Source organism: Cardiocondyla obscurior, linkage group LG19 (assembly GCF_019399895.1).
Source record: "Cardiocondyla obscurior isolate alpha-2009 linkage group LG19, Cobs3.1, whole genome shotgun sequence".
In the NCBI taxonomy this organism is placed as follows: domain Eukaryota; kingdom Metazoa; phylum Arthropoda; class Insecta; order Hymenoptera; family Formicidae; genus Cardiocondyla; species Cardiocondyla obscurior.
The window spans coordinates 4,191,836-4,215,887 of record NC_091882.1 but is presented as its reverse complement, the minus strand read 5'-3'; the positions used below and the strand labels follow the sequence as shown (position 1 = coordinate 4,215,887).

General features: G+C 31.5%; 4 protein-coding genes and 1 long non-coding RNA gene across 11 annotated transcripts; 4 read left to right on the top strand and 1 right to left on the bottom strand.

The window, feature by feature from the left end:
* Positions 1-3,060: 3,060 nt before the first annotated feature.
* Positions 3,061-4,081, top strand: LOC139110226 (uncharacterized). Its single transcript, XM_070669861.1, has 3 exons — positions 3,061-3,168; positions 3,428-3,676; positions 3,932-4,081. The coding sequence occupies exons 1-3, from the start codon at positions 3,061-3,063 to the stop codon at positions 4,079-4,081; spliced, it is 507 nt and encodes a 168-aa protein (XP_070525962.1).
* A 60-nt stretch (positions 4,082-4,141) lies between these two features.
* Positions 4,142-11,251, bottom strand: LOC139109960 (putative nuclease HARBI1). The gene is made up of 7 exons (XM_070669406.1): positions 11,171-11,251; positions 10,628-10,721; positions 10,349-10,539; positions 10,125-10,260; positions 9,892-10,036; positions 9,607-9,801; positions 4,142-4,376 (listed from the first exon to the last, which is right to left on the bottom strand). Exons 1-7 carry the CDS (start codon positions 11,191-11,193, stop codon positions 4,192-4,194), a joined length of 969 nt encoding a protein of 322 aa, XP_070525507.1. The 5' UTR covers positions 11,194-11,251; the 3' UTR covers positions 4,142-4,191.
* A 1,266-nt stretch (positions 11,252-12,517) lies between these two features.
* Positions 12,518-13,619, top strand: LOC139110094 (uncharacterized). The gene is made up of 3 exons (XR_011546944.1): positions 12,518-12,810; positions 12,968-13,163; positions 13,321-13,619. It is a non-coding gene; the product is annotated as an uncharacterized lncRNA (long non-coding RNA).
* Positions 13,620-14,094: 475 nt separating this feature from the next.
* Positions 14,095-19,704, top strand: Zmynd8 (Zinc finger MYND-type containing 8). 4 transcript variants are annotated; one of them, XM_070669577.1, is made up of 8 exons: positions 14,095-14,285; positions 14,360-14,492; positions 14,922-15,370; positions 15,438-15,753; positions 15,843-16,023; positions 16,110-17,984; positions 18,105-18,447; positions 18,803-19,704. In XM_070669577.1, the coding sequence occupies exons 3-7, from the start codon at positions 14,931-14,933 to the stop codon at positions 18,419-18,421; spliced, it is 3,129 nt and encodes a 1,042-aa protein (XP_070525678.1). In that variant the 5' UTR covers positions 14,095-14,285; positions 14,360-14,492; positions 14,922-14,930; the 3' UTR covers positions 18,422-18,447; positions 18,803-19,704. The 4 variants fall into 4 exon arrangements, with proteins under 4 accessions (XP_070525678.1, XP_070525677.1, XP_070525679.1 ...); XM_070669576.1 differs by having other exon boundaries at positions 14,360-14,504; XM_070669578.1 differs by lacking the exon at positions 14,360-14,492 and having other exon boundaries at positions 14,095-14,318; positions 16,110-17,576; positions 17,712-17,984.
* Positions 19,705-19,862: 158 nt separating this feature from the next.
* Sar1 (Secretion-associated Ras-related 1) lies at positions 19,863-22,183 on the top strand. Of its 4 annotated transcripts, none has more exons than XM_070669645.1 (6): positions 19,863-20,011; positions 20,603-20,706; positions 21,148-21,267; positions 21,368-21,433; positions 21,540-21,775; positions 21,884-22,183. In XM_070669645.1, exons 2-6 carry the CDS (start codon positions 20,664-20,666, stop codon positions 21,998-22,000), a joined length of 582 nt encoding a protein of 193 aa, XP_070525746.1. In that variant the 5' UTR covers positions 19,863-20,011; positions 20,603-20,663; the 3' UTR covers positions 22,001-22,183. The 4 variants fall into 4 exon arrangements, with proteins under 4 accessions (XP_070525746.1, XP_070525748.1, XP_070525747.1 ...); XM_070669647.1 differs by lacking the exon at positions 19,863-20,011 and adding an exon at positions 20,179-20,438; XM_070669646.1 differs by lacking the exon at positions 19,863-20,011 and adding an exon at positions 20,179-20,495.
* Positions 22,184-24,052: the final 1,869 nt, after the last annotated feature.

The following is a 24,052-nucleotide window of genomic DNA, read 5'->3' as shown; positions in this document are numbered from 1 at the left end:
AGATGAAACAATACCAGCTCGGATGCGAATATGCCCTAAAATTACATATAATCATTTAACGCTTACTCATGCAGCTAAAATGAGAGTTCGTCTAGCTGCTCAAGTGAAACAAATTATTTACTATAGCACAATATAGTAATTACCATCTTAATCTTTTAACCATATATTTCATACATTCATTACTTTTACAGATTTTTAGTAAATCAATGGCTAATGGTTTGAGATTTTATATAAATGCATTTATGTTGTAAGTGAGAATTATTCAAGTTGTGATGCAAATGGAAAGCAACTTTATATATTATAAATAACATATACTATTTTATAAACTGGGCAGACAAGTATTAAATAATAAAATTATTTTTGCAATATTCTGTTTTATTTAATTTTTATAATGTTTAGTTATTTTTTTAATGTTTTGACTTTGTTTTTTTTTATCACTGTTAACATTATAACAATACTAGCGCATGCGATTAGAAATATAAAAATCAATTATTTTATAAAAAATAATTTCCGCATGTTTCTTACATGGAAATGTTAAACTTTTAACGTCAATATTTTCAAGAACTTTATCATATACATCTGCCCGTTCGCAATATTTTAAAAATAAATATTCTAAATATTTAATAAAATTAAACATTTGTAAATTAGGATGCTTTAGACGATTTTTTTCTGAACTTTGCATGTTTAATAACATCGCTGCAGGAAATGAACTATGTACTCTATTACTAATAAACACATTTTTGCATATTTTACATTTTACGTTTTTTTTAATATAATTGCATAAATATCCCGTTGTATAATATACAATGCAATCTGTTATTTCTGGTAAACTGTAATCATATTCACACATAAAATCGTCAAAAGCCCATTTATCATTATTTATTACAGCATCATTTAACTTATCTTTTAATTTTGTTAATAATGTTTCGGTACTTGAATTGTTGTATAACTGTTTGATTTCTGAGATTGAAATTAGCGGTTTTGAATCTTCAATTAATGAACAATTTCCATACCGTGGTGGTTTAAGAATATTAGTTGTACTTAAAATTTTATATAATTGGAGAAAAGTGGGAACTCCAAGATGGTCATTAGATCCTGCTGCTTGACGTATTGATCCAAAAAATCTCTAGAATAATGTAAAACAAATAATATAATAAAATATAAAAAAACAATTTTGTGCCAATAACATAATACAGAAGATAAAAAAGATATTAAAATGTAACATGATGGTTTTTATAATAAATGCAGAAACATCAAACCTCAAGTGAATCTTGATTTAGGCGACCTATTAATACAGATGGAAAATTTTGATGTGTGGTTAGATATTTTACTAAATCCAATGCTGATTTTATTGTCACTCTGAGACTTTCAGCAGTTTGTCTTGTTAAAAATTGCTTCTCAAAGATAGTACCATCAATTTTATGTTGTTTTCAATTATTCAACTTTACTAAAGATTTTTCTAAAATCTAGTTAAAAATTAAATATGTTTAACATTAAAAAATATACTAGCTATTATATGTACATAAATGTATGCCTTATAATCTGTATTTTCGACTGTCACACCTTCAGAAAATTTATTACGATTTAACGCATCAAATAAGTTATTTATCCATTCACAGAAGTTGGCAGTATCATCACATTCTTGTAACTCAGGTAAAAAGTTTTTATAAAATCTCAAACCATTAGCCATTGATTTACTGAAAACCTGTAAAAGTAATGAATGTATGAAATATATGATTAAAAGATTAAGATGGTAATTACTATATTGTGCTATAGTAAATAATTTGTTTCACTTGAGCAGCTAGACGAACTCTCATTTTAGCTGCATGAGTAAGCGTTAATTGATTATATGTAATTTTAGGGCATATTCGCATCCGAGCTGGTATTGTTTCATCTTTATTTTGTAATATGCAAAAATATTCCCATTTAATTAATTTTTCATTAGAATTAAGCTGACAATAAAAATAAAGAAATTAAATTTAATTTTTACACTTTTGAACGGTGTAGATAAATATTTCATTTAATTCATTTATGAGCTAACACAATGTTTATTACAATTTTGTATTCCATATTATTACCTGTAATGATGTTGTGTATAATCGGTTTCTAATAGTTTTCAAAATATGTGGTGTATCTGAGAACACATACACCACACACTCATTACTAATTGGATGATTAAAATAATTAACTACGTGATTTATTTTGCCGCATACACCCATAATGTCTCAGAATTTTCTGTTTGTTGCTGCACCGTCTGTTATTACCCCATGAATTTTAACATTAATATTTTCCAGTAACGCAATTTCCAGTAACGCAAATTTCCCCTGGTGGGGGTAGAAAGCTCGGAATAGTCACGTGGGCATCTGTTGACGTCATAGCACAATGCTGCGTTGCCAGATTAAAAAAAATTTTTTTTTCATTTTTTGTCAATATTTTTTAAAACGTTTTGAAAGACTTGGGGGTCGATCATGAATCTTTAGTGAAAAGTGAGCTGTGAAAAAAGGAAAAGTGAATAGTGATATTTATATTTTATGAATTATTATTGTAAAAATGTTATTGTAGCATGTAAAATGTAATGTATAATAAAGTATTAACACCAACCGACTTAAATTTATAGTTTTAAAATAATATATTATTATTTATGCAATAAAATATAAAAAATAATAGATAAATTTATAGGTTGTAATTTTTCACGTAAACTCCAATCCTCTCGTATTTTTCTAGAATTAAGGTAAATTTACATAAGAAATTTCCACTCTCAACCGAGATGGTTAAAAGTGAGAAATGTAAATACAATTTTTTCTAGGGATTTAAATTTTATTTAGTTGTACACTAAGCACAAAAAAACGCGCTTGCGTTTAATTTAAATGTCAAACATTATAATTGTTTGCATAGTTTGGACATCCAAAATAAGTAAGTAAAAAAATAATATAAAATAATATTAATAGTATGTAATAATATAATATATATAAGAATAATATAACATATATTAATTTTATATCACTTATAATATTTTACAATAATATTTATACATTAAATTATGAAAAATTAATTTGTAGAATGAATACAACGCAGGAACAAAAAGAAATTTTGCTTGAATGGATGAAGCAACATCCAGACGTAGCCAGAGGAAGGCTACGTCGAAAAGGTGAAAGCAAACACCAAATGGTAAATATATATTAAAAAAAAGAAAAATATATATATATATATATATATATATATTAAAATAAATTATATTTAATTATAAAATTTTAGGAAGTATTATTACAAGAATTATCAACATCTATGAATTCAGTGGTATACGGACCTAAAAAATCCAGTATGGAATGGATAAAAGTAATTAATTTTAATTTATAATATAGTTACTTATATGTATATATATATAAATATATATGTACATACACATAATTTATAATATTTTTTTCAGACATGGAAGGATTGGAAAATGAATGTTTTAAAAAAAGAAACAAAAAGGCGTAATAATGGAATGAAAACGGGTGGAGGCTCCCCAAAAAATGTTAATTTTTCTTCTTTAGAAGAAAATTTACTAGAATTTTTAACTCCCGAAGCCGCAGGCTTATTAAATATTCCCGAGGGAGGAATATATTTATCAAATAATAATCAAGGTAAGTTTTTTGGACACCCTGTGTATACACATATGTGTATACATATATATGTATAAATAATTAAATAATAAATAGAATAATAATAATTAAAAACAAATAAATAATAAATAATAAATAATAAATAATTAGAAGAAAATAACATTTACGATGGACCTTCCACAAGCAATGTTGAACGTATAACTGCAGAAAATATATGTACAGGTATGTTAAATATTAACATGAGATAATGTACACACACACATATATGTATAAAATTAATAAATTTAAATAACTAATTTTATATTTCAGAACAAACAACAATGCAGACGGCAACAGAAAAATTATTAAATTTTCAAGAAAGAAAATTAAAATTAAAAAAAGAGGAAGTTGCCGTTCAAAAAGAAATATTAGAAGTTCATAAAGGTATTCTGGTGGAACTACAGAAAATTAGAAATGTATTAGAATTGTCAAAATAATTGTTACATAGTTTTAATTTGTTCAATTGTTTAATTGTTTAATTCGTTACATAGTTTTAATTTGTTGTTAAATAAATCTAAATAAAGTTTAATTTAAATAAGTTTTATCTTCAATTAAAATACGTGTTTATAATATGTTCTCGGACTACGTTTCCATTATTAATTAAATCTCTATCGTCCGCTATTGCATTATTTGCTTCTTCTCTGTCCATTTCATCTAAATATATTTCCGGTTGGTGCACATTGAAAAATTTTGCTACATTCTGCACTACACAACACGCATTGACAATAAGAGCTGAAATTATTATAATTACAAAGTTAAAAAATTAAAAATAAGGTATAAAGATTAAAAAACATTTAGGACTTTCGTTTCCGACAGCAGCGCGAACGGTTGTGTGTCTGAGCGAGTGCTTGTAGAAAAAGGTTTCGGGGGAGTAAAATAGTTTTTCAGAGGTAAAGGGTTGGTCTGAGGGAAAAAGGGAAGGGTTTTTAAGGAGGGCAAGTGAAGGGAAAGAGCAAAGGTAAGAATAAAAGGAAAAATCGGGGAAGGTAAAAAGAGGAGTTCATTTTGAGGTTAGGTTGGCGGTGACGGGAAAAAACCGAGGGTAAGACAAAGGAAAAGAGGAAGGCAAGGGGGTAAAGGAGAGAGGTAGAGGTATAAAAGACAAAGGGAAAAGAGATAAGGAAAATTGAAAAATGAGCGAACAGGAAAAAGGAAATGTGGAGAGTGGAAATGAGGAAAGAAAAGAGGAAAAAGGAGAAGAGAAAACAAAAAAGAAAATGGGAAGGCCTGCAAAGGTAGAGATGTTAAAAAGAGAAAGGGCTAACAGTATGCCAATTCTGGAAGCGTGGAAGCAAGGAGAGAAAAGGAAGGAAAGGCAGGAAGAAAAAAGCGAAATAGAGGGCTTGGAAGGATTTAGGAAAAGTGTGAAAGTGTACAGATCACCGGTGAAAGCAACAGGAGAGGGAGGTGAAGGGGGAATAAGCAAGGAAGGTTTTGAAGAGGTAATAAAGGAAATGAGAAGTGGATTTGCAAGGATTCAAGCGCAGATGGAGGAAGTAAGGGAAATAAAGGTACAAATAAGAAAGGAAATAGAAGAATTGAAGATAATATGGAAAAAAGAGAAGATAGACTTAGAGAAAAGAATGGACGAGATGGAAAAAAGAATAAAGGAAAAAAAATATGAGGGAGGTAAACTGGAAATACCAGAAGAAATACAGGGAAAGGTTTTGAGTCTAGAAGAAAGAACGAGAATGCTGGAAATGGCAAAAGAAAGAGAAAAGAAAGAATGGAGGAAAAACAATTTAATAATAAGAGGTATAAAGATAAAAAGTGAGGAAAAAAGGCGCTGAAAGAACAAGTGGGAGAAATAATAGAAGCAACAGGAGTGAAAGCAAAGATAGAGGATGTAAATAAGATAGGAGGAGTAAATAAAGGAGGTTATGGTATGGTGTGGGTAAAGATGGAAAGTTTCAAAGAAAAATTGGAAATATTAAGATGTAAGGGAAAATTAAAGGACAGGACGGAATGGATAGGAGACGATCTGACAGAATACGAAAGGAAAGTGGAATGGCTTATAAAGAGAGAAGCGGATAAATTGAAAAGAGAAGGAAAACAGGTAAAAATAGGGTACAAAAAGATATGGGTAAATAAAGAAATGTGGATATGGGATGACTTGAAGGAAGAATTGAGAAAATGGGATGGTGCGAAAGAATTTGAAAAAGAAGGGAATAAAAGAAAGAAGGTGATAGCAGACAGATTAAATGCAAGTTTTTAAAAAGAGGCGGAAGAAGAGAACGAAATGAGCTGGGAAGAGTGGAGAGAAAAGAGGAGGAAGGAGAAAAAGAAAAGGATGAAGAAAAAAATAGAAAAAGGAAAGATAAAAGACAAAAAGAAAAAGAAAGGGAGAAAAAGGAGAAAGGAAAGGAAAAGGCGGAGGTAAAAGACAGAAACGTGAGAATAGTGTTTTGGAATGTGGCAGGAATAGAAAACAAGGATGAAGATTTTTGGAAGAACATGGAAAAATGGGAGGTGATATATATGTGTGAAACTTGGTTGGAAGAAAAAAATGGAAGGGGATAAGAAGTAAATTGCCAAAGGGCTATAAATGGATAAATAAGGGGGCAGAAAAGAAAAATAAGAAGGGGAGGGCAATGGGGGGAATGGTGATGGGATGGAGGGAGGAATTGGAAGGAGAAGAAGAATTGGAATTTAAAGATAGAAAAGGAATGATAGGAATAAAGATAAAAAGTGGAAAGGTATGGTGGAAAATAGCAGGGGTATACGTAAATGAGGATTTAGAAGACATAACAGAGAACATGAGAATCTGGATGGATGAAAAAGAGGAAGGAACGAGATATCTGATAGGAGGAGACTTTAATGTGAGGACGGGAGAAGAGGGCGGGCTATGGGATGAAGAAAAAGAAGAAGAAGACAAGGAAGAGAGAAAAAGGAGAACAAAAGATAAAAAATTACAGGAAAAGAAAAAAATTCTGTAAAGTTCTGGAAGAAGCAGGATGGGGAATAGTTAATGGTTGTACAAGAGGAGATGAAGAGGGTGAATGGACATATGTAGGGGGAAGAGGAAAAACAGTAATAGATTATGTGATCAGTAATGTGGAATCAAAAGGAGAAATAGTAGAAATGAAGGTGGGGGAAGAAGTGGACTCAGACCACTTACCGTTAATAGTGACGATCAAAAGGGAGGGAGAAAAGAGGAGAAGATGCAAATATGGTATAAAAAAGAGCACGAGACTGGCTTGGGGTGAGAAGAAGAGGAAAATGTTCAGGGAAAAATATAAAGAAAAAAGAGAGAAAGAAAACAATACGGAGGAAAATTGGAGAAGTTTTAGTAAGGAACTGGAGAAAACAAAGAAAGTAGTTAAAAAGGAAATGAAAAAGAGGAGGGGAAAAACCAAAAGAAAGATGGTGGAATGAAGATTGCAAAAAGAAAAAAGGTGAAGTAAAAGAAGAAATGTTAAATTGGAGGAAGGGGAAGGGAGTGAGGAGAATTACAAAAAGAAGAAAAGAGAGTATAAAAACTATGTGAGGAGAAAAATTGCAAGAAAAGGTGAGATGGGAGAAAGAAATAGAAAAGATTAGAACAGAGGGAGAAGTATGGAAAGTAGTAAACAAAGGAAGAAAAAAAAGGAAGGAAGTGGAGGAAAAAATAAAGATTGAAGAGTGGGACGGATATTTTAAGGAAATGTTAGGAGGAGTGGAATGGAGAGTAAGAGAAGAATTAGGAGGAAAGAGAATAGAAGACAATGAGGAAGATATAAATAGAGAGAATTTGAAAATGTAATAAGAAAGTTGAAAAAGGAAAAGCTGCAGGAAGTGATGGGTTAGAAAATGAAATATGGAAATGGGGAGGGGGAAGTAAAAGAGAAATTATGGGAAACGTGTAAAAGGGTATGGAGGGGAGGGGATGCCGGAGGAATGGAGAGAAGGTGTGATAGTTCCGGTGCTTAAAAAAGGAAAAGGGGAAAAAGTAGAAGAGTATAGAGGGATAACGCTGACACAGACTGCGTACAAAGTGTATGCATCTATGTTAGCAGAAAGACTAAGAAAGGAAATAGAAGAAAAAGAAATTTTACCGCAGAGTCAAGCCGGTTTTAGAAGAGACATGGGGACAGTGGATCAAATATATGTGTTAAATTATTTGCTAAATAAGAAGATAGAAGAAAAGGAAGGTAAAATGGTAATTGTGTTTATAGATATGAAAGCGGCTTTTGACTCTGTAGACAGGAGAAAATTGGTGGAAACAATGAAGAAAAGAGGGGTAAGGGAGGGATTGATAAGAAGGTGTGAAGAAATATTAGAGGAAACGGTGAATAAAGTAAAGGTGAAGGATAAAGAGGGGAAAAGTTTCTGGACAACAAAAGGAGTAAGACAGGGTTGTCCGCTTAGTCCTAGCTTGTTCACGCTCTTGTTGGCAGACATAGATGAAGAATTAGAAAAAGGAGGATGGGGGGGTATAAGAATAAAAGACAGGAGAGTTTACTCACTGGCGTATGCGGATGACATTGCGCTACTGGCAGAAAATGAGGCAGGCATGAAAGGAATGATTAAAAGTATGGAAGAATATGTAAAGGAAAAGGGATTGGAAGTGAATGTAAAGAAAACAAAGATAATGAGGTGTAGAAAGGGGGGAGGAAGATGGAAAAAAACTAAATGGGTATGGAAAGGGGAAGAAATAGAGGAAGTAAAAAGTTTCAAGTATTTGGGATATACAATTATGAGAAATGGAGAGCAGAAAGAGCATGTAAAGGACAGAGTAAGAAGAGCGGCAAGAATAATGGGGCAGGTGTGGAGTATAGGTAAAAGAAAATTCGGAAAAGATTGGAGTAAAAGAATATGGCTATTTGATAAACTGGTATGGTCGGTTATTAATTACGGCGTGGAAATATGGGGATGGAAGGAAAGAGAAGAGGTGGAGATATTACAGGAAAAATACCTGAGATGGGTACTGGGAGTAAGAAGATATGTACCAGGATATATGGTGAGAGAAGAACTACAGAGGGATAAATTGAAAGGTAGAGCAGGGATGAGAGCATGGAAATATGAAAAAAGGTTAGAAGAAGGGAAAGGAGGTGTTTTAGCAAAATGGTGCTGGGAAGAAATGAAGGAAAGAGCAAGGGAGGGAAGAAGCAAGGGAAAATGGGAAAAAGAAAGAGAGGAATTTTTTGAAAATTTTGGGTGGTCGGGAAAAGAGGTGGAAGATTTAAGAGAAAGAGGGGAAATAAGGGGGGAATATTTGGTGAAAAAGGATAAAGAATGGCAAAGAGAGGAAAGATGGAAAAAAATAAGAGAGTCAAGATTTAATAAGTATTATAAAAAAGTGAAAGAGGAAGGAATACCAGGATATTTGAAATTGGGATGGAAAGAAGAAAAATGGCAAAGAATGGCAAAATTTAGATTAGGGGAGGAAATGAGAGGAAATAAATATTGGGAGGAAGAGGAGAAAAGAAAATGTAGAATATGTTTGGAGAAGGAAGAAACGTGGGAACATATATGGGAGGAGTGTATAGATTGGGGAAACGAGATTAGTTGGGAGGAAATGGTGGAGGAAATTCTGGGAGGGGAAGGAAGGGGGATAGATTGGTTGGAAAATTTGGAAAGAACAAGGGAAAAAAATAGGAGTGACTGAAAGTATGAAAGAAAAAGCGTCGGAAGCGGGGGTCCAAAGATAGAATTTAAGGTAAAATTAAGGCAAAACAATGTAAAGTATGAATGGAAGTGTGATCTCTCTCTCTCTCGACGCGTAGGCAATAGAATAGGAAAAAGGCGTAGATATAAGTTTTTACTTTCAGGAAACGGCTGTGAGAAGAAAGAAGATTATAAAAGTAGAAATAGTCTAGAGATAAGAATGAAGTTTGAAAATATATTTTATGAAATTGTAAACAGAAAATTGGGGAAGTGAAAGTCCCGGTGTACCTCTGAGGAGAAATAAACACCTTATATATATAGATTAAAAAACATTTACACATATGCGAGCGATTGTATATATTAATATAAATTTTACCAGCAAATTCAGGCGAATAGTGTAGACCCCTTTCTTTTCTTAAACACCTCCACCGTCCTTTTAGCATTCCAATTGCTCTTTCTATGCTACAACGTGCTGCTACATGAGCCTCTGTATATCGAGCAGAAGGTGTTCCGGGAATTTGTCTCAATTTCGGTGTCATCAAATACGGCAACAAAGGATATCCTGAATCTCCTTTAAAATATAACATACATAAAATAATATTTAATTTATAAATTATATATGTATAAGGTAATATTAATGTTAAAAATATGTTTGTTATACCTAATAACCAACAATTTTGTTGTCCATTTAAATATTGTTGTCGTAAATGTGTTGAAATTATGGAGGCGTTCCACACTCGTGAGTCATGAGTTCTTCCTCCATGAGAACTGTTCACTGCAAGTATCTTTCCATTGTAGTCACTTATCTAAAAAAAAAAGTAATACATAAATGTAATACATAAATTAATTGAATTACTAATTAAATTGCTTGTGCTTTTTACTAATTATACTGACCAGCATAACATTTAATGAGTGGAACAATTTACGATTAATGTACAAATGCTCCCTTTCTTTATTTGGCGGAAATATTGCGATGTGTGTACCATCCACCGCGCCAATTACTCCAGGAAAATTGCAGTGAATCAAAAATCTAAAATGTAATTATTGTAAACATAATAAAAGTTATATTATATAATAAATAAAGCTATACTATTATCTTTAGTTTATTACAAACTTACTGTTGTTTAACGTGTTTGATATCAAAATAATCAGTCGGAAACTTTATCCAACGATTCATAATATTATTTAGTGCTTCGACAACGCTGTGAATAGCTCCAGATACCGAAGCTTGACACATACTCGACAGAAAGTCTTGGCCCACGCGACGCTGATATGATCCAGAAGCAAAAAAATTCAAACAAGCAAAAATCTGTAAAAAGAAAAAAAAAATTTATAGATAATATATATAACATATTTAATAATTATAAATATTTATATCAATTACAATATATACATACTTTACAATGAGGAGGAATTGCTGTTGCTCTTGTTCCAGAAGGAATATAGGGCAATAAATCTTCACACAATTGTCTAGCAGCTTCTCGTGTTAATCTGTAAATATAATTTTGTTTAGAATAATAAGTTTGTGTCTTAATATATAAGTTTGTATTACCTATATAAATGTATAAAAAGATTTTCAGGGATATCAAATGGATTTTGTGTATCCCGTAACATTCTGCGAGTTACACGTACATTAACATTATTATTTTCATTATTATTATTATTATTATTTTCATTAATGATAATAAATAATGCAGCTGCCATAGCGAATAACACGTAAAATATATTAGTCACTTTTACTTTCATATATTTAAAACAAAACTTAAAAACAAAAGCACCACTGCATATTCACTAATTTTTAATATTTGAAATATTATTTATTATTTATTACTAATTATTATTATATTAATTATACTAATTATTATTATTTATTACTAATTAAATAGAAATAATAAAATTATACTTTGTTACAAAAATATTGACTCTATATGTATAATTACCTTTTGCAAAGTGGTCCAATCATGGTGAACGTAATACAGGCTATTACAGCTCCAACGCTTATTAATAGTAAAAAAATATTAAAAAAATAAAAAAATATAAAAAAAAAAAAAAATATAAAAAAATATTTAAACCAAATTAAAAGTTTCAATTTAATATTTATTATAAAGTTTTATTTTTATAAACGTATTTTTATTTTTATAAACGTCAGAAAATAAATACATTTACATTTATAAAATTAAAAACTAAAACAAAGAATGCACAAACAAAGTCCATGAAGCTACATAGTCTGGTTTTATAACTTTCCATGTTTCTTAAAAAAATAAAAATTTAATAAAAAATTAAAATCATATAGACACTCCTCCATCGTTTTTCTCTTTCAAGTTCAGTCTCTAAGTCGTCAACGGATAGTTCAGTTCGTCTAAAAAAGAAAAATTAAATGTTAGTACATAATTTATTAAGTTGAAAGTTTAAAATATATTTTATTTTTATATTTTACCTTTTTTTTTACCTTTTACTTTATCTTTTATTAATTGCACGTTGGAAATAAATTTCATCTTTCTTTATTTATCCTCGATTTTACACGTACATCATTAGTTTGTTTTTGAGCACCCGATATTATATCACTTCGTTATATTATAGGTTAACATTTTTCACTCTTCACTAGTTTCACTTTTCACTTCTAGGGGAAAAGATTCATGATCGACCCCTTGAAATCCCGCGTTGAATGCCGAAAACAAATTTAGTCTATCTCTTTTAAATCGCGAGATATTTTACATTTTCCGCAAAAACTTTGATCGTTAATAACTCGGTCCACAGGCGTCGTAGGGATCTCATCGACCACGCGTTTTGAAGGGCTTGGAAGCCCGCGTCAAATGCCGAAGAGCCTATAGCCTAGCTCTTCAGGGTCGCGAGATATTTCACATTTTTAAAAAAAATTTGATCGTTAATAACTCAGTTCACAGGCGTTGTAGAATAATTTTCAAAAAAGCGTTTTAAAGGGCTCGAAAGCCCGCGTCGAATGCCGAAGACGATTTTAGTCTAGCTCTTCTAGATCGCGAGATATTTTATTCAAGTCGTTTCATAAATGTCGGTACTAATGTGTTTCTATTGGCGGATATCAACTGCTTGACATTTTACGCTTTTTTTTTTTGCGTTAATTATAAGTTTTTATACATAATCCTATTTTGCAGATAAATTTACAACAGTTTATTGCTATTCATTAAGCATTTTTACAATATTTTATTAATCGAGTCGTTTCATGAATGTCAGTATTAATGTTGTGTTTCTATTGGCGAATATTAATCGCGTAACATTTGACGCTTATTTTAATGATTTTGAGGCTTCTAAGTTAAATTATTTATTTAAATTTGGTTTTATTAAGTGTAGTAGAGTGCCCACGTTACATTTTAATAAGTTTTATAACTCTAAAATATATATTTCAGTTATCTTGTGATTGGATAACTTGGAAGGTCGCAGATTTTTCACTGTGATCTATACCTGGTGAGGAGGATTTCTGCTGTTTCCTCGAGAATCCCGTTGGCTTTCTATTACAGTTTCTTGCTTCTACTTTTGCCCCACAAAATCCCAAGCTTATAAATCAACGGGAAAAATAAAAAATTTGACTTGAAAAAAGTGACAGGTATGTGTTATAGGTTAAAAGTAGAATTACTTCTAAATAAATTATTTTCAGGCTTCTAAGTTAAATTTTAGACTAAAATTCGGTTTATTTAAGTGTACTAGAGTGTTTTAAATACAATTAAATTATTTTCTTAACTGTAAATAATTTTATATTTCAGATTTTTGATGATTGGTGTTCTGCAAGGGTCACAGAAGTTTCATTGCACTTCTACAGCATGTGAAAATAGTTCTGCCTTTTTCTCGGGGGTCCTGTTAGATTTTTTATCAAATATAAACCTTCCTCTTGCTGCCCAAAAAGTTCCAAGGCTCTACATCGACGGGAACTATTTTTTATAAGAGTTTCAAAAGTGACAGGTATGTGTTTTAGGTTAAAAATTGAGATATTCATAAATCAATTTTTTTGGAGCCTCTAAGTTAAATTTCTGACTTAAATTTGGTTTATATAAATGTACTAGAGTGTTTTAAATACAATTAAATTATTTTCTTAATTGTAAATAAATTTATATTTTAGATTTTTTGTGATTGGAGTGCTGCGAGGGTCACAGAAGTTTCACCGCACTTCTACAGTTTGTGAAATAAGTTCTGCTGGTTCCTGGAGGGTCCCGTTGGATTTTCTATTTAATTTGAACCTTTTTTTGCTGCCCAAAAACTGCCAAGTCTGTAAATCAACGGGAAATATTTTTAATAAGAAGAGATCAATTGCGAATAATGATTAAACTTAACAGTAAAATAAAGAGATTTTGTAATTATTGTAATTTTTTTTATATCTTGTAATTTATATTATGAATAAATTTTTATATATTATATAAATTATTATTTTTGTGTCGTTTTATGGATATTAGATTTAATGGTGCGTTCCTATTGGTAGATATCAGTCGCGAGTTATTTTACACTTGTTTTTTGCGTTATTTATTAATTTTTTTTTTTTTTTCTATATTAGACGTTAATTTACAGTGTTTTAATTTGATATAATAATTAATTTTACAAAAATTATTTTTTCGAGTCGTTGCATAGATATCGGAATTAATACTGTGTTTCTATTGGTTGATAACAGTCGCGCGATATTTTTTGCTTGTTTTTTGCGTTATTTATTAGTTTTTGTTTTATTATTTTTATATTAAACATTAATTTAGAGCTCTATAATGAGAATTAATAATTAATTTTACAAAATTTTATTTTTTGTATTCAAATTGTGTTCTTAACTAAATGTTGCAATGTTTTTGATTACGACCGTATGTTACATACATACATACATACATACATACATACATACATACATACATACATACATACATACGTACCGTTCAGATATGGCGTTTGTTGCAAGCTTTTCGGAGCTGAGTTGGTAAATGATAGGACGACAGTTCTATTCATTTGTTGTATTATATTCACTAATACACGTTAGCGATCGGCTAAAGCACGCCAGCGTGTTTACACTAGCTCGCAAACATTTTGTGGCAATCAGCCACCAGTAATGTATAGAAACATTGTACTTGGACTCTTCATAAGGTAAGGAACTTGTTCACACCTTAATACCTCATGTTTTGCAGTGTTTACTGGAGCGATAATAATCACATCAAGTGATACTGATATCTTACAACAGACCACTGAGTTTACCTAGAAGTTACAGTTTGGATCTGCTGGATCATTACTTTGCAGCAGTTATTGTTATTATTGTTATAGGTAATCTCGTAGGTTTGTGAGAAAATGTTGTTTCATATCTTTGTATGTGAACTTTGAAATAGATATTTAACACAGATCTTTAAAATTTAGTCAAATAGCTCATAGTAATGGTTGCTGTTGTTAATGTAACATTATAAGGCTCATTTGTTTTTGTTGCACTTTTGAACTAGTGTAATAAGCAAATAGAGTAAAACAAATTTCTTTTTTTTTATTCTAACTTATGCCATTACTTTTGACATGCAGTGGAAAGAAACAGGTCTATAGATAATTTGATGATTATGTAAACAGTATGTATATATATATATATATATATATATATATATATATATATATATATATATATAAAAGCAGATGTATATAGAGACAGTAAAAAATATATATTTATGTGATACTTTTTTTTATAAACTAACCACAAACTTTCTGTTGAAGGTGATTAAAATGGCATCTAATAAAAACCGTGAAGATTCTGTGGCATCTCCTATCACAGATAAAATAGATAAGAAGCTAGTGACAAAGATAAATGAGAAAAGATTACCAACTACTTCACCAAAAGTTGATCAGAATGAGGAAATGGATGACACAACTGCCAATGTAAAAAAGAAGAATTTAACATTAAATGCTGCTGATGATTCTACAAGTGTACAGAAAGATAATTCTGATAATATAAAAAATGAAAACAAAGATGATTTGAGGTCATTGACAATTGACAAAAATAAAGATGAGGATAATAGTAAGACAGATGAGAAGCGAGAAGCAAAAACTGTAACTTTACTTAGTGATCAGGAAAATGTAGATGAAAAAAAAGAAATCAAAAGTGAAGATGATAAAGGTTCTTTGATAAAAGAATCTATTACAAAACGAAAGCGTAAAACTTCAAAGTTAGTACATTTTTCTAAAAGTTATATTTTAGATATACTTAAGAACAAACGTTGATTTTTTTTCCAGCAATCCCATTGAATCTACCTCAGAGAACAGTTCAAGGAATAAAAGGAAGAAGATAAAGGTTGGGTATGACCAATTTTGTTGGCGCTGTCACAAGGATAAAGTTGACACTTTCTGTACTGCTTGTCCTCGTTCATGGCATCGCAAATGTATAGGTGGCATACCACCATCAGTAGAAAAATGGATATGTGGAGAATGTGTAGTTATCTTAAAAGCGGAAAATGCCGAAACGCGTTCTATCGCCATGACACAATTGTCCATTGATCAATTGTGCACATTGCTTGCACATGTGGTTGAGAGATTACGTGAGCACACTGGTGTATGTGAATTTTCTTTTATAAAATGTTCTGAAATTTATTACACTATTTGTTTAATGTATTTTTAATAATCAGTTTTTTTTCGGTATAGGCCGAACCATTTTGCAAACCAGTGAATCTCGTGGAGGTGCCTAATTATTTAGATTATGTTATTAAACCAATGGATCTAAGCCTTTTGGAATCAAATGTACGATCTAAGCTATACGGCAGCACTGATGCATTTATGGCCGATGCAAAGTGGATGCAACATAACTGCATTGTATTTAATACATGTATGTGAATATAAATACTTATTATATTTATAAATCTATTGAAATTGTGAGTATTAAAATTAAACACAAATTAATTTTCTTTATAGGTGGTGGAGTTTATGCAGACACGTCAAGATTGACTAACACGGCAAAACAACTTATTAAAGTAGCTCGTCAAGAAGTTTCGGAAATAGAAGCATGTCCTGATTGCTACGCACATAGTCGAAACTTATTAAGGTCTCATCCTTTGTGGTTTATCGAGCCGTGTCGTCGACCGCATCCACTTGTGTGGGCCAAATTGAAAGGTTTTCCATATTGGCCAGCAAAGGCGATGTCTCGCATAAATTCCCAAGGGTATGTAGATGTGCGTTTCTTCGGCGAACACGATCGTGCCTGGGTATCACCGAGAGATCTATATTTATACTCCGAAGATCCACCCGCACCATCTCCTCGTAAACGTAAAAACGATATGGATGATTGCATGCTAGAGATTACTCGGCATTGCAGGAAGCTCACCCTGATGTTTGGCCAATTTAAATTTGCCCCACCCAAAATTCAGTATGATCCAAATGATCCAATGCAGATACAGTTGATGCTACCGAATTATAATCCTCTTGAACCCAATAATCTTTTACCCATGCCCGAAATTTCTCCTGTTCAAAAAAAGAAATCACCCCAGAAAAAACGAAACTTACGCAGAAGTAAATCACAAAGTGACGAATCGACTAATATTCAAGAAACAGAAAACGATTCAAAAAACGAAAATCATGAAAAGGAAATCGTAGCTTCAGCGTCAAAGGTACAAGAATTAGATAGTGACGTTAAGGATACTTCAAATTCGCAACCAAGTCTAAATGGTACTCATACTAAAATAAATGAAAAAGTAAATCAAGAAAGTGTAATAAAGTCAACCCCTCAAAAAGTTGCTCAAAACAAAACGATAAAAGAAAAATCCAAGACATCACCGTCTCGACTAAATGTTTCGGATAACACCACAGAAAATAATACTGCGAGTCCTAATACTAGTAATTCAGAGAAGAACAGTTTGCAAAAAGCAAAGAATAATGCAAGATTATCTAAAGCTTTGGCCAAGTTTGTAGCACAAACGGCTACGGAATCGTTGGATACGCCACGAACGTCAAAAAGAAGTCTTTTGAAAAATATTATCAATCCTCAATTAATCTCTCAAACGGAGAACTCAAAAACAGTTTTAACAAAGAGCACGAAAAATAGTAGAACATCTAAACCAAGAACAAAAACGGCTGATAAGCTAAACTTGGAAAAAGAATCGAAAAACATTCCTCCTAATAAGGAGAATGAAAAACTGCCGTCTTTAAATGCACCTGCATCTCAGACTTTACTGTTGAAGAATGATAAAGAAGCGTCGAATGTGCAAAAACCTACATCTGAAATCGATATAAAGGAAATACCGTTTACAACGTCAAATACGAGTGTCATTCAAGCCATTCCAACGACAAATTCAATCATGCCTGCAGGAGATAAATCTGTGTTACTTCTCGTGGTGAATGGAAAACCTGAACCCACGAAACAAATCACGCCGGCGATTGATCAGGGTAACAAGAATGTGTTTGTGACAAATGAGGGATCTCATTTGTCGCCTAATAAAGCTAGAAAAAGTTTTCCTAATAAATCACACCCTTTACAAAGCGTTCAATGTTTGTTACCGGGTTCTGGCGAAATTATTGAAGATTGCCCGGATAAAGATACATTACTGTCGTATCAATTGGCACCTCCTGAGGCTGGACCTATTAGCGCGCGTTTGCATCATGATGCACACGATCTCGCGAGGAGAATGGGCCAAATGATGGAAGAGGCTTACAAAGCAGCAGCTCAAGACAATGTTAGTGGCGAGAACGGTGCCAACGACAATTATCAAGCGACTATATTTTTCTTACGAATGCAGATCGAACATATGAAGTGGCAGCATCAACAACAGTTAACTGAATTAAAACATAACGCCGGTATATTTACTATTTTTTTTTTTTTTTCTTGCAAAATTATTCCAAAATTATTAACGTAAAAATATTAATCTTTTTTATTTATTTATTTATTTATTTGTTTGTTTGTTTCTTAATTTTTAGATCGTACTTTGCGTGAGGTACGTGCGAGTTTGGAAGCGGAAAAATTGCGATGCGTCGAAGAAGCTCGCAGAGAAATAGAAGAAGAAAAAAACCGATGTATCGAGGAAACAAAACGTAAACAATGGTGTGCCATGTGCGGACGAGAAGCGATGTTTTACTGTTGCTGGAACACTGCTTACTGTAATTATCCGTGCCAACAGTCGCATTGGACTGTACACATGCAAACGTGTTCCCAGAAGCCTACGTACGCTACCAGCTCGACAAATTTAAATCCGCAGCAGGTGATGCCCAAGCTTGCATTAAGCGGATCAGTTTGAACCTATGGAGGGCCTAGAGTGAATTAGTAAGTCTCAGCGATTTAAGCAAAAAGCCTAAAAATGCTAAGAAAGTACATTACATGTTATTTTTATTTTATTTTATTTTATTTTATTTTAATATCGAGAAACTTTCTTTAATCGTTTAAATTGTTTTATTATAATTGTGATTTATAGAAATAACAAAAATTGAAATGTTCCAACAGTTTGATACGCTTGTGTTACTGACTGATTTCTATCATAATTATTATAAATTATTACAAATCATAATTTTATATGTTCGACACTCTGGACGCTTCACAACAAAATTTAAATTTTTTATTATTTTTATGAAATAAAATTAAATTGTAACTGTTTTAATGCAAGAAACATTTTACTTTTCAGAGTAATAATATCATAACAAATGATTCTACAACCAAACTGCATCCTATATTACTCAGTAGATAAAATGCGAGATCACCGCCGTCCGTTTCGTCTCTCAAAAATAAGACTAGCTCAGATACTCTAAGCAAGCAAATTGCAATCTATTTATAATCGATTTGATATCGGTGCAAGTGTAACAAAAAGAGTTTCGGTAACACTGCAGGTAAATTCATATCTGTGAATAACCAGCTCTTGCTCTACATCGAAAATATTCACAATCTAATATATGTAATACATAGTAAATCTCTCTTTTCAGTTACGTAATGTAAATAATCGTAACAGTTAATGATAACTTAAGCCTTTTTGATGTTATCTCAATACTGGTCTATTAGTTACTAAGGATTTGAATTATTATTATTATTATTATTATTATTATTATTATTATTATGCATCGTTGATGCAAATATATAGTTGTAATAAACCTACGGAACTCTGTTAATTTAATTAATATTTAAAACTTAATGATTATTATAAAAAACATAAGAGAAATGTAATTAATTATGCGTTTAAAAAAAACTTTAATCGCTGTTAAATATTACAATCTGATAATTTATAATATGATGCATATAAATTAAACGTAATTAGAGTCTATTTGTTCTAAAATTTGATAACGATACTTTTTATGTAACTATGTAGTTGACATAATTTTTTAGTTCTTTATAGATAGATACACTTGAAAAAATGCGAGAATGAGGAGACAAAAGTTATTTTTTCAACGGTGCTTCACGACCTAAATGTTTCTGACGTAAAGTAGTTGTCATTCTTGTAAGAAGCAATAATTCATGTTCACAAAAATTTAATTTTCAGTTAATTTAGATACGAATAATTTTCCATACGTTTATTAATAAATTATTAAGCAGAAATGCCCTTTTGATTGAAATTTATATCGAACGTTCCTATTTCCTTTCTCAGAAGATAATTTGCTTTTTCAGACTACTAGAGATTACAGAGCGCGCGTCATTATGATGTTCAAAGTTTCGCGCTTATGATGATGTAACTCGTTCAACATGGCGAACGGAAGTAGACGTCACCCAGTGCCAACTGCCAGCAGTACCAGCCAACTGGGCTTTGTGCTGTAGGCGCTGTGGCTGTGGTCGGGCTGCTCTTTCTATGGGAGGAAAAGCACTTTTCTCCGTCCCCGCGGTATCCATACGCTTTTTTCCACAGTGGGTACGTGAAATATATACGTCGAAATGAGACTAAGTATTGAGGCCGCGGCTGTGGTTTTTTAACGTGACGCGCGCGCGACTCCGCAAGAAAAATCGGTACGTCAGTCTTGAGCTTCGAAAAGGAGAAGGAACGATATCGCGAGAGCCGTTAATTGCCTGGTTGTCAATAAGCGGGAGAGAAAAAGAGATGGAGATCTGGCCAACCGTTGTCTCGGATTAATTAATCGTCATTCATATGGCGAGCGCGAGCAACGAATCGTCATAAATTCCACATCGCAGTTCCGTTCCGCCTTGTCTGCACTTTTCCGCGTACGTCTCCGCGTAAAGTTAAACGAGCCGTCCGAGTGAACTGTCAGCGAGGAACACGGACACGGGGTTGCCTCAGGTGAAGGCAAGTGCAACCGAGATCGGATCCACCGGGACACGCGGTACGCACGACGACGACGACGACGTCGTTTTCGCGCTTCCCGAGTATAAAGTTCAAGGTTGTGAGGACAGTTTTATAGGGAGTCAGCCGCGAAATGAGTTAGTCGCTCGAGTCACGTTGGCAGACGATGATCGGTCATTAACTTGCTTTTTACTATTGTTGCAGAGTCATTCGTTAGTTAACATACACGCAGTACGGTAGACGTCGCATAACTGCAGCTACAAATATGTTTATTTGGGACTGGTTTGCTGGAGTGCTGAATTATCTCGGTGAGTTGTTTCACAGATTAATTCTCCGTTTATTAATTGCCCCTTGAGTACAGATTTCAAGACTAATCTGAATACTGTAATTACGTTATCACGATAGTGTTCAGAAATTGAGTCTGTTGAGAACAGTTGTCCATGAAATTTGTTGGAATAGTTTCATATTTTGTTAGGGAGACAATGATACAATTATTGAGAAACAAGATCTCTCAATCTTATTCATTTTTAATTGGCTAATACTTCTCATGAGATAAGTGTCTTAACTTGATATTTGTTATCTGATTAAATGACTAAATAGACCTTACATAATTTGTTATAGAAATTTTTTTCTCCTTCTTCATCTAATTCTACATTTTATTTTTTATATCACTTTTTAAAGCAGAACATATTTCTACAAAAGTTATATTTCTATATAAGTTTAATTTGATATATACCTTTTTATATTAGGACTATGGAAGAAGAGTGGCAAACTTCTTTTCCTTGGGTTGGATAATGCAGGCAAAACCACATTGCTTCATATGCTCAAGGATGATCGTTTAGCTCAACATGTACCCACACTACATCCAAGTAACTAGCATTCTTTTATTAGATCCAAAATTAATTAATGATTTAGAACTTCTTTATGAATTAATAAATATTGATATTATTAATTTATTTTATATTTTAGCTTCTGAAGAATTATCTATCGGAAATATGAGATTCACAACCTTTGATCTTGGTGGTCATACTCAAGGTATGCAAAAAGAGTGTGTGTATATTTTTTTATGCTGCATTTTAAGCAGCATAAAAATACCTTTATATTAATAATAAATTATTATTAATAAATTATATCTTTGCAGCACGTCGCGTATGGAAAGATTATTTTCCAGCTGTTGATGCAATAGTGTTTCTTGTTGATGCCAGTGATAGAATAAGATTACCAGAATCAAAAGCCGAGCTGGATGCGTTGTTAACTGATGAGCAACTTAGCGCTTGTCCGGTTCTTGTGCTAGGCAATAAAATTGATAAACCATCCGCAGCTTCTGAAGACGAACTCAGAAATTTCTTTAACCTGTATGGACAAACAACAGGAAAGGTATAGGGCAAATTAAATTAACTTTTTATATTGGTACAAGAATTAAATTGCTAGGCTAATAGAATTTTTATTCAATTTATATTCTAAAATATAATTATATATTTTTAGGGTAAAATTGCTCGCAGCGAGATACCCGGTCGTCCGCTGGAATTGTTTATGTGCTCAGTCTTGAAGCGACAAGGATATGGCGAAGGCTTCCGTTGGCTTGCACAATATATTGATTGAACGTATATATTATTATACGCATGACAGATTCTCAACAGTTTCATCGTACATTTCCCTTTTCTGTTTGTAACGGCGTCGCTACCGAAACTGTAATCTTTATTTGAATTCAACAGTAGAAGAGGCGATACCGTTTCATCGAAAAAGAAAAAGAAAAAAAAAGGAAAAAAAAAAAAGAAGAACAAACAGTAATTGAAGTTTAAGACGATTCCCATAGAGACATGAGCCGAGTATTGCCGAGAATACCGTATGCACGAGAAATAGGACAATTTCCTTTCTTTGACGTTGGAACAAGAAAAGCCTAACAAACGTCATCTCTTTTTCTGAATATTTCAGCCCCATACGGATTCAATCAGTTTGTGAGTCACATTAGGGGAATGATCATTAATACATGCTGAAGAATAAAAAAAAAAAAAAAAACATTTTGATAAAATAAAATTAATAAACTATTTAAGAATTCCACGTGTTTTGTAGATTTATTTTTGGCAATTTATTTTTAACGATATACTCAAAAAGAAAATACGTGATAATGCAAAATAATCTAGCATACGTAATCGTATGTATCGTGGTTTTTAAAAATCGAAAATTTAAGGATGTGTAATTTATGATTTTTGTTATGTGATACCATCTCTACATGTGCTCTTTTTTTCGTTAATTTAAATTGTAATAGCTATTAGAATTGATGAATTATACTGACTGCTGTTTTATATTTAATCGCTGGTGTTTAATTTTTTATGTAATATCTTTTACTTATACGATCTTATATTTGTGCCAATTGTACATTCATTGATAAAATTCATTATTTTGAAAGTGCAGGATATGTACGAGAATTTTTTTTTTTTTTTTTTTGTAATAATCATAAACATTTAATTGGAATTGTTAGGTAAAATAATTATTTCTTAGCAAAAATTGTCAAAATACATATCTCAATTATAGCTGATGTGTCGTTTAAAATTCAGGCATATATGATGCTTAATATTTCAGAATAATCTTTTTAATTATAATATATGATCTATAAATTAAGTTATTATTATAAGTTGTTTATAAATTATGTAGATAGCGGGAAAATTTTGTTATTTTGTTCGTGGTGAATTTAGCTTAACAAAACTTGGAGTTGCTTCCAAAATAAAAAAATTTATAAAAAATAGCTTTTGATAAATTAATTTGCCGTTTGTACCTATTATAAAAAATATAGGAAATTAAACTTTTTATATAAAATTTATATAAACTTTTTATATAAAATAGATACCAAAATGGTTATATATGTATATCAATTTATAATTGCAGTAAGTAAGGCAACTAGATCTCGAGATACTCGAATCTATCACTAATGACACAGTTAATTTTTCGCAATAATATTTGATATTGAAGTTTCACAAGTAATTCAGATAATTACATATTTCTTAAAAGAAAAATATTACAAATAAAACTTGGCAGATTTCAGTAATGTAATAAGATGTCAATAATTAATATTTACAATTAATATAACGTGTTTTAATTACATTTTGTTTCATAGTATAACAAATTAGAATAAATCTGAACTAAATTTAAACAAACGCTATGCTATACTTAACAAAATTTACCAAGCTCTATTTGAAATAGCATTCCTTGTTCACATCACTATAAAGTTTAAAATTCAATTTCAATTTTAAGACACGTATAGAAATAAATGAGGTTGAAAAAATCATATACAATATTGCTTCATACGGATTACTTACTTTCTTACTAATAACCAAAACATTTTCTAATTCTATTGCATATTATATATCAAAAGTTGTTCAATTATCGTAGGCACCTTTTTAAGAGATGGATGAAATGTACCATTTAGATCATGTAGTGTGGAAATTCTAAAAATCGAAGTCCTATAAAGGATTAATTGTTAAATACTAAGGTTACTATCTATGGATAATAGCATCTGTAAAAAAAAGAAGAGTTTCGCAATAGTTACAAGGAAAATTAATTTAAAAGCTTCTCACAAGTAAAATCTAATAGCTACTCCAATATTACACAGCTTTCAGATCGTTCTCTGCAAGATAAAAACCGAATCATAAAGAT